Here is a 10117-nt window from a genome sequence, read left to right as displayed (position 1 = left end):
TATATATATATATTAGTCTCTGTAAAATCAATGTAAAGTAGTTTGTTTGATTTGTTCTTTAAATCAGACGTTCCCTACCTCCGAGCCAAAGAATCTATTCATACTGGGCTTTCTTTCTCAAAAATCTCTGTATAAACAGTTTTACCATGTTTTTATTCATCTGTCCTCCTTGGTTTTGGTGACCAGGAGCAAGCTGTGGACAGAGAGCACGAGAGGGACGTTTTCCAGCAGGAGATCCAGAAGCTGGAGCATCAGCTGAAGAGCCCACAGAAGCTTCAGATTGGGTCTGAGCAAAGAAACCGAGAGGTAAAAAGAAAAAAAAAACGTTCTGTTCTGTGCCAGAGATGTGCCGATTTCTTTAAAAGTTACTTTGTTGCTGCAAAACGAGGCTTGGAGTCATGCAGCAAAACAATAGAAGAGGTAGAGTTACCTGAGCTAAAATGAAAACGATCCCTAAACTTTTGTAAGTTTGTAGTTTGGAAGTTGCGCAATAGTTGGTTTTATTTTCRTTATCATTAAAAACACAAAATAATGTAAATTCTGTTCATATCCACAGAAGAATCAAAAGCATTTCTTTGCTCATCCACTGCTATTTTATTAATTTCTGGTCCAATCTTTATCCTTCATTTGATTCAGAACTTTTTTGTTTTGTTAAAGTCACTTTAAGACAAACTTTTGGGTCTCGTGAGGTTATAAAGCCACAGAAAACGAGTGACAGAGTGTCGTGTCTACACATAGACAGATAATTTGATGCCAGAGGAAATCACAATTATAGTTGAGTTTTTTTTACATCTAAGTCATTTATCTTTTTTAGAAGTCTTTATATGTTGCATATCAGCTGTGCTGTTTTTTTGTTTTTTTAAGAATATTTTCATGTTTGTGTAATTGAGCTCACACAAGGCAAGAAGTCTTTTGATCCACACTGATGTGAGGAACTTGGAGCAAACGGATTAAATCGTTGCATACTGATCACTAATTTGCAAACAAATTGTCCAATTTGCTAAAAGATTGTGAGGTGAGCGTGAAAGACACTTGTTTCAACCAAAGACACAACAGTTTAACCCAGCTTATTTTCTGCTTGGTAATAAAAAAAAATCTTTTTCTGAAAAAAAACTACTTTTATTGTTTTCCTTCCCAAATTGTTCTTTATTGGTTAATTGGAAATAATTTCACGAGGTAGTTTCTTTTATTTTCTCCATGCATTTTTAGTTGCTCATGTTTACTTGTGTTATTGCTTCAGAGTGGTTTTGACTTGAATTACATTTTAAATTCTTCTTTGATTGGTGCTGATAGATTAGTTTGTGTTTTATTTATGTATTTATGTATTTATTTATTTATTTGAGGCGCTCATGTTTCAAGCTTATAGTTTGCCACTTTTGCTTTAAACATCCTGAAGTCACCCTCCTACCATGACTGTAATCTCCATAGACTCTTGTAGCATTTTCATCATTACTAAGTGTTTTATTTTTCCTCTTCTTCCCTTTTGCCTTTGAACTCTCCATCCTGTGATCCGTTATGCCTTCTTTCTCCTGTGGCTGTTGCAGGTGGATCGAGTAGCCTTTAAGGTACTGCTTCTAGCTCTGTGTGGTCTCCCTCTGCGAGCGTTTAGTGCATTTAGTGCTGCCCATCTCTCGCATTCCCCATCTTTTTTTCCATCTCTTGTTTTGTTTATATCACTCTTCTCCATCCTTTTGTTTSTAAATCTGATGCTCCTGCACAAAATCCAAAAGGTAAACAGCTGGGGAGGACATATTAGTTTAAAGACATGTTTTATAAATTAGATTTTTTAATTAAATCTTGCTTTTTGTTKGCTTTTCTTTTATCTATGTTAGCTAAAAGACAAAGATAAAAAGTGCATTTGTCATTCAGATGCCATCTGGGGACTTCACAGCTTTGAACAATTGTGTCCATGCATAAATAAACAAGCTGCCAATATTTTTCTGAATATTAAGTGAGAAAAAAAATATTCACAATAAAATCAAGCTTAAAGCATGAACCAAATTCAAATTTTGTTCTCGAGTTGTTTGGCGATGARTCCGTCTTGGGCTGCAGCCGTGATAAAAGGACATAAATGCTGTGAAGAGAGATTTGTTTGCTTCATCAGTTTACCATTGTTTTTATGGCTGTAGTCYTCTAAGATTTAACTAAACAGGAGAACTATGTTGGTTTTCTTTTTGAAAATACATTTCAAGCTTGTCGGTTGGTCCTCAGCAAACCTTCCCACCTGTCAGCCTTTTATTCCTGCTCTTTATCGATCTTCACTCTCACAGGTGGAGCGGTTAGCTCGCAAATGTTCAACGTTCCTGTCCTGATTTGTGTCACCCTGAGTGAAATCTCTGCACCTCTTTTCACAACMGACCCAACCCCCCTTCTCTCCACCTCCCCCACCCCCGTCTCTCAGGTGGATCAGCTGACTGCACTGCTAACTGCACATGTACCACGCTGTAGCCAGTTTTCTCTGAAAGCGGGTCTCATTAAAACCATCTCCCCCCTCCCCTTTTTTTTGTCGTCTGTTACTCCCTCTCTTGGTTACCAGGTGGAGCAGCTGACCTCCCAGCTGAAGGAGAAGGCAGATTGGTGCAGTGAGCTGCTGCTCAGCTCCGAGCAGCTGCGTCGTGAGCTCGGAGAGCGCGACGAGGAGATTGAAAAGCTGGAGAGCCGCATCCGCGAGCTGGAGCAGGCCCTGCTGGCCAGCGCTGAGTCTCTGGAGAAGGTGAGGAGGGAGGTGAAGGTTGCGCTGGAGACTGAAGCGGAGGCGGGGGGGTGCTGAACAATAGCTGTGGAGTGTGTGAGCATGTAGATGAGGTGACAACTAGAGGAGGAGGGCTGGGAGGGAGAACAATGTGTGGGTGGGTCTTCTCCAGCYGCCCCGGCACTCTGCTCTCACTGAGTTATAGCGAGCTGTTGTTAAGGTTGCCCCCCAGTGTTTGCTGATGATCCAGCTAAAGAAATTGTTTGAACGTGAAATCGATCAACTCATCAGCAGCAAAAGATTGGATCGGAGTTGCATCACGCAGCTCAGACATTTGTTCGAGGAGCGCTTGAATATCAGTTTGAAAGAGATTTTCTGTTCATGTCTTTAAAAAAAACAGCTGAGCCACATTAGTTTCATGTTTGTCGCAGGTTGAACCAAAAAACCAGCATGAATCCATCACTGAGGCAAAGCACTCCACTCTGGAGGCTCAGTTACAAACGGAGAGAGAGGCTCTGGAGAGGAAAGAGAAAGAGGTAATGGACAAAAGGAGATAATCTTGTATCAGTTTACAGAACGCATGATCACATCTCCTTTTTTATAAACAGATCCCGTTTGTTGAGTGTTTTGCAATGGAATGTTCTTGTTTTTGAATGCTGCCTTTTGAAAACTGAGTTTGCCTAAACTTATAGTTTTGTAAACTGTTTGATTTTGATTATACAGAAGTCACGTTATCTATCTAAAAACCTTTGTTTGTGCACTCTAAATCATGGGATGGAAATGTGCTCAGTCGCTGCTCAGTGTTGGTGAAAAAAACACCTGAAACCTTCAGGTAGTGAGTTCCCAAAGCAACCCTTTATTACCGTGTCAAATACTCCAAGTGACAAACAAGTTTAGAAGTTTAATGTTAAAAATGTTGATGCCTTTCTGATATCTCATGTTTAGAGCTGATCAGTTTTGTTAAAGGTCTTTTTTAGGTGCACAATCTCACGATGTGTTTCTGCTGCTGTTTCTGGGTTGTGTCAGATCTGTAATCTGGAGGAGCAGCTGGAGCAGTTCAGGGAGGAGCTGGAGAACAAGAGCGAGGAGGTGCAGCAGCTTCACATGCAGCTGGAGATCCAGAGGAAGGAGATAAGCAGCCAGCAGCAGTATCTGGAAACAAGGGACAGCATGCTGCAGGTAAACAAACAGCCTGAAGGGCTTCCTCTGTGGAACACACGTAATAAATATTTTGTTCATTTATTTTTATGATTTTTGAATTTTAAAGTTTTATTTTTCAGTTTGGAAAACTATTTTAATTCGAAGATTTTTACTGCTGTGAAACAAAACATGTCTTCTCTTAATTTGTTTGTGTTGCAACAACAGAAACATAACCTTACAAGCAAAATAGTCAAAATAGTTTTAATTTGCAGCTTTTTCAAGCTTAACTCCTATTATTTTGTTTTGCAACTAGACTCCCCTCTTCTCCAGAGACACCTAACCTGTTCCCAGTCTCTAAATTGTCGGTTGTGCTCTGCGAGGTTGCCCCTAAGTGATTTATTTTTTGACAAATTACATTATAATCTCTGACTTTTTGAAGGTGATGGAGGAGAAGGACAGGGAAATAGCTCTTCTTAATGAACAGATCACTAAGCTTCAACACATGGAAACAGCCTCTGATAACAAGGTAACGCAACATGMGTGTACAAAATAGAGCTGAAGTCTATTTCGTATACGCATAGCTCCATGGAGATGTTTCTTTGTGTGTCCTCTGGGTCCCATTTTGTTGTAGTTGGCTCCATTTTGGCTCCTTTTTTTGTTTGTTGTAGATTCGTCGTCTTCTGTGTTGAGGTGATCATTTGTTTTTGTGAAGTGGCTCATTAAACCTCTGAGTTTTTTGTGTGTGAACGTCTGACCTTTTTAAGTAAAAATTAACAGAATGCTACTAAAATCTTTCCCTGAGCACAACAAAGACTCAGACGATTAACCGCAGTGTGGGATATCCATGGTTTTGTTAAATCCCCCATTGTTTGGGAGGCATATTAATTTTTTATATTTTTTGTTTTAGGAGTTTGATGACAGGGAAGAAATGATAAAAGACTTGGAGTCCCAGGTAGAGTGTCTGCGGAGCGAACAGGAGCGCCTAAAGAGAAACAAAGAAGAAGAGCTCGAGCAGCTGAATGATGTCATAGAGAAACTTCAGCAGGARCTCGCCAATATCGAGCAAAAACCGGCTGCAGAGGAAGAGGAGGACGCTAGAGTTGAAGTAGAAAGCGGTACGTGGGAGCCAACCAAAGAGGAGTACGGTGAAATGAAGCAAAAGATGGACCGAGCCACCAAAGAGCTGGAGACGCTGAGGACGGAGCACAGCAAGCTGCTGGACAGRTACCTGCTCTTGAAACAGAGCGCGGACGCTTTAGCCGAAACTGAAAACCTGGACAGCTCAGAGGAGCTCGAAGAAGCTCTGAGAGAGAAAACGGCAGCRCTTGTGGTTTTACAGGCAGAAGTTCAAGCTTTAGAGCAGAGTGCCTCGTCCAGAGTGGAGGAGTTAGGTCGAAAAATTCAGGAGCTTGAAGATTTGGTAGGTGAGAAAGACTCTGAGGTGAACCGCTGTCGACTTCTTGTGGAGCAAACACAAAGCTGTGCAGATGATCTTCAAGCAAAAGTCTACAATCTGGAGGAAAACCTRAGGGAAAACGTAGCTGCAGCACTGGTCAGCCAGGCTACGCTGGAGGCCTTCCAGCAGCAATCTGAGGAATCCAAACATCAGCAGGAGCTGCAGAGGCTCCCCGCTCCACACGTCTTACAGTTCGCCGACTTCGGCATCCCCCAACTGGACTTCAGCACAATGGATCAGGTGAAACGTTCACCAACAGGAAAGGTGGTTCACTTGACGCAGAAGCTTCGAGACCTGGAGGTTGGACTCAGCGGGATGCAGAGAGACCAGGAGCTCCAGAAGCAGCTGCTCTCCAGCTCAGAGGAGGAGGTGCTGGAGTACGAGAGGAGGCTGGCCGTGCTCATGGAGCTCCTCAGTCAGATGAAGGCCGGGCCGGGCCAGAGGACCTCCTCATCTGTGGAGGTGAGAACTGAACCAAACAAATTTATTTGGAGTTTGCAGCCTTCAAACAGAATTTCTTTAAATATGTCAGAAATATTTGCTAAATGTATTAAAGCTAAATGTATCAAATGTTTCATATTCAGATGCCAACTTCAACTTAATATCTGGCCTTCACTTGTGAATTTTTAAATACATTTTGTAGTAACTATCTCTGCAACGTGCAAATTAGTTTAACCAACAACTCCATTCTGTTCACTTTGATAAYGTTTATTAAGTTTAATTTAACCTCTGATAACTTTCATCTCTTTATCAGATCTCTTCTTCTGAGCAGTCAGCTGTGACGAAGCATCATCAGGAGCTGCAGGGGGTCAAAGATGAAGTCATCACCACCAAACAGCAGCTGGAGCTCTACAAGGAGAGCTGCAGCGGACTCGAGCAGGAGCTTCGAGTATGTCTTAAAAGACTTCTCGTTGCACGCTGATTATGATTATTATGATGATTATGCCTCTTGTGTTTGGTAATAACCCCGAGCTTTTCTTTCCAGGACAAAACCGTGACCACGGAGAAACTTCAGGACCAACTTCAGATGGTAAGCATGCAGTTTTGTTTCTTTGTTTCACCTTTTTCTTGACAAGAAATCATGCTCGGTGAAAAAAAGCTGATTGTTTCCACCTTTTTTGCTGCAGGTATCGAATGTTCATGAAGGGACGACGACGGTGGAGCTTGAAGGAAAACTGATGGAGGCTCAGAATGAAGCAGCTTCCACCAAAGAGGAGTTGAACAGCTGCAAAGAACGACTGGAGAAACTTCAGGAGCTGCTGCAGGTGAAGAAACTGTTAAATATTGTTTTGCATTTGAATTTAGAGAAATGTAAAGAAAAGTTTGCACATTTTTTCCATCAAAAACTTAGAATGTAATCTTTTTTTGTTTTAAGTAGATTTCCAAATAGATAATGAAGTTAGTAAATTAAGATTTAGCATAGTTTGTTTACATTCTTGTGTTGAGAGTGAAACATCAGACGTCATGATCGAATTGAACTGGAGATTATATTTTTACTTCTTGAATGAATATTTGTTAAACAATCTAATCTTTTTCTGTAGGAGCGGGAAATGACCATTGCTCACCTCAAAGGAGAACTTTTCCAAGTAAGTCAGAAACCTCATTTTTAGATATTTAATTCTGATTTAACTGCATTATGTTTTCCTATATGTTACTTCCTGATTCATGTCATTCAAATATTTGATGGTTTGCTTAATTCTCTTCAAGGTTAAAGCTTCAGAAGACGGAGCTGACACGACAGAACTAATCCAGGAGCTCGAGGAGGTCCAACGTGATGCTGCTTCTGCCAGAGAAGAACTCGCCAGTTTCCAGGAGCGTAATGAGAAACTGCAGGAGGACCTCCGAGCCCCGGAGAGCTCAGTTCTTAAACTCGAAGAGGAGCTCCAGGAGATGAGATGCAACGTGGACTCCACCAAAGAAGAACTCACCAGCTGTCGAGAGAGGAATGAGAAGCTGCAAGAGGACCTCCAAGCCCGGGAGAGTCAGATTTTAAAACTCGAAGAGGAGCTCCGGGAGGTGAGAAGCAGTGTGGACTCCACCAAAGACCTTGATGGCTTCAAGCAGCAAAATGAGAAACTTCTTGAGGACCTCCAAGCCCGGGAAAGTTCTGTTTTTAAACTTGAGGAGGAGCCCCAGGAGGTGAGGAGCAGAGTTGACACCTCCAAAGAAGAACTCGCCTGCTACCAGGAGCGTAATGAGAAACTGCAGGAGGACCTCCAAGCTCGGGAGAGCTCAGTTTTTAAACTCGAAGAGGAGCTCCAGGAGGTGAGAAGCAACCTGGACACCTCCAAAGAAGAACTCACCAGCTATCGAGAGAAGAATGAAAAACTCCAGGAGGACCTCCAAGCCCGGGAAAGCTCAGTTTTTAAACTTGAAAAGGAGCTTCAGGAGGTGAGAAGCAGCGTGGACTCCACCAATGTACTCGATGGCTTCAAGCAGCAAAATGAGAAACTTCTTGAGGACCTCCAAGCCCGGGAAAGTTCGATACTTCAGCTCGAAGAGGCACTCAAGGAGMTGAGAAGCAATGTGGACACCACCAAARAAGAACTTAAAAGCTATAASCAGCAAAATGAGAAACTTCTTGAAGACCTTCAAGCCCGGGAAAGTACCGTTTTTAAATGCGAAGAACTCCAAGAACTGAGAAGCAATGTGGACACCACCAAAGAAGAACTCAACAGCTGCAAACAGCAAAATGAGAAACTTCTCGAGGAGCTGCACAGCCGGGAACTCTCCGTTTTAAAGCTTAAAGAGGAGCTTCAAGTTGTGCAAACAGCCTTGCTGAAAACAGCAGAATCTGGTCCTCCATCTTCCACTCCATCTCCTTCCCCGTCTCCATCTCCTCGCCTCTCCTCCTCCACCTCTTCCATCTCAACCTCACAGCCCAAAAGAAAAGGCGCAAAGCCTCCAACTGCTAAGGGGGGCGGTTCCAAAGATAAGCCACCTGTCTCTAAGAAAAGCTCTGCCTCTTCCAGCCGTTGGAACAGCAGCTCGGGTCAGCAGCACRTGGCTGTGACCCACTCATTTACGCAGACCGAGCCTCTCCGAGAGCCGGACCTCCTCGCGGACGGCAAGTCCGCCACCAAAGACGAGCTGGAGGAAGTGATCGGAGAGTTTCAGGAGAAGATCGCGCAGATGCAAGAGCTCCACGCGGCAGAAATCCTCGACATGGAGGCTCGGCACATTTCTGAGAGCGAGAACCTCCGCAGGGACACTCAGGCTCTGGAGGATGAATGTAAAGCTATGAAAGCTGTCATCGACAAACTGTGCTCTGCCGAGGTGAGGAGGAACCTGTTGAGCTGTATTAATATCTCGTTAGTTAATTATTTACAGCTCCTGTGTGAGAAAATATGATTTATTGGAAAAATTTGACAGGATTAAATGGCTTTATGTTGTTTTTTTTTTAAAAAGAAAAGAGAAATTTAAAGTAATTTTTGATTATTTCATATACACGATTTTGTGTCGATCATAAAGCACACAGAGAAAAAAAAATTAAACACAATGTCACCCTCTAGGCTCCTCCGTCAAGACAAGATCGTCCTGCGTTTAAAGATGGATACACCAGTGGTAGGAAACCATACTTTTATTTAAAAACCTCTCAGAAACTCAGCCAACAACAACATTAGTGCTGAGAGGGAAGTTTTTCTCCAACACTAATGTGATATTAGTCATAACCGTAGAGCTCATCGACTCTAAAAACGTTCTCGTTTGTTTGTATTTGTTATTAAATTTAAGTGCATCTGTTTGTCGTCATRCAGACAGCAGCTCAGACTACAGCCAGAGGACTGGATATGATGTTCCCAGCTTGCAGCAGGAGTTCAGGACGACTCCAGAGGGGGCCAGGAGAGAAACAGATGATCCACTACCTGACAGGATAAAGGTATAATTTTCCACCTGGGAAGTTCAGGCTGCCTTTTAGTGTACAGCTGTTGCATTCTAAAGCAGCAAAAGGACAGTTAAATCCATCCTACTAATGTTTCTGTGTGGTGTTTGTTGCACCAGACGTTGCTCCGTGAGGTGCACCAGGAAGGCATGCAGGTTCTGTCTTTGTCTGAGCCGGGCAGCCAGTTCAACGTCGAAGGCTGGGTGAAGGAGAGAGACGCCCTCCTGGCAACTGTGGAGTCTCTCAAAGGCCTCATCACTCAGATGCAGACACACAGCAAAGCACAGGTAAAGGATTTTTAGTGTGGTTCATTAAAGTTATTCTGGCATAAAATAATAAAAATTTAAAAAATCCTTTGTTCACTTTTGTTTCTATAACTTGTTGCAGACGTCAGGCGGTGCGGACTGGCGTGCGGAGCTGCTGGATGCAGTGCGGCAGGTTTTCCTGAGGGAGAGGAGCGTGCTGAAGAATGCCCTGTACAGCCAGCTGGACCTGCTGGACACCAGCGATGCTGTCGTTCACCTCAATCAGCTGGAGCGCCGACTGGCAGAGCAGGTCAGAAACAACCACCGAATCATCCTAATTTAAATGATCTTGAATGATAAAGTTACTGAGAAAAATCCAAGAAAATGTTTTTTGTTTGCTGTTCCTGTTAGTTTAAAGGGATCCCTGATTAGTTGTAACATTAGACTGTATTTGATAAATATTGATTTTAACTGTAAAATAAAGACTGTAAAAATACTGTAGGCTGTTTAGTTTTGTAAATTTTTAAAAATAAATCTCAACATGGACCGAGCCATTTTATTTACACGCAAAGCATTCTGGGTAAATGATGACGTGGATAGGTCCTCGGTGTGAGCGAGCTATATCCACCCTGAAGGTTAATCTTGAACAATATCTGATGATCGACTCTTTGAAATGAAACCAGAGAGCGTTGACAGAGAGGAGA

General features: G+C 42.6%; 1 protein-coding gene across 8 annotated transcripts in view; it reads left to right on the top strand.

Annotated features, from left to right (window-relative positions):
* akap9 (A kinase (PRKA) anchor protein 9) overlaps positions 1-10117 on the top strand; it is a 61401-nt gene that overhangs the window by 44400 nt on the left and 6884 nt on the right. For 4 of the 8 annotated variants that reach the window (XM_014009251.1, XM_014009254.1, XM_014009250.1 and 1 more), the window contains 16 exons: positions 187-306; positions 1545-1565; positions 2537-2713; positions 3124-3228; positions 3719-3871; positions 4272-4358; positions 4740-5750; positions 6043-6177; positions 6274-6318; positions 6416-6553; positions 6830-6874; positions 6996-8564; positions 8801-8852; positions 9044-9165; positions 9288-9455; positions 9556-9723. In XM_014009251.1, the coding sequence (XP_013864705.1) occupies positions 187-306; positions 1545-1565; positions 2537-2713; positions 3124-3228; positions 3719-3871; positions 4272-4358; positions 4740-5750; positions 6043-6177; positions 6274-6318; positions 6416-6553; positions 6830-6874; positions 6996-8564; positions 8801-8852; positions 9044-9165; positions 9288-9455; positions 9556-9723 (4116 nt within the window). The remainder of the gene's footprint in view (positions 1-186; positions 307-1544; positions 1566-2536; positions 2714-3123; positions 3229-3718; positions 3872-4271; positions 4359-4739; positions 5751-6042; positions 6178-6273; positions 6319-6415; positions 6554-6829; positions 6875-6995; positions 8565-8800; positions 8853-9043; positions 9166-9287; positions 9456-9555; positions 9724-10117) is intronic. The other 4 variants (XM_014009255.1, XM_014009252.1, XM_014009258.1 and 1 more) reach the window with 3 other exon arrangements.

The sequence above is a fragment of the Austrofundulus limnaeus genome, unplaced genomic scaffold (genome assembly GCF_001266775.1).
Source record: "Austrofundulus limnaeus strain Quisiro unplaced genomic scaffold, Austrofundulus_limnaeus-1.0 Scaffold56, whole genome shotgun sequence".
Lineage (NCBI taxonomy): Eukaryota > Metazoa > Chordata > Actinopteri > Cyprinodontiformes > Rivulidae > Austrofundulus > Austrofundulus limnaeus.
Note: the sequence above shows the minus strand (reverse complement) of the source record. Positions and strands in the feature narration are given on the sequence as shown.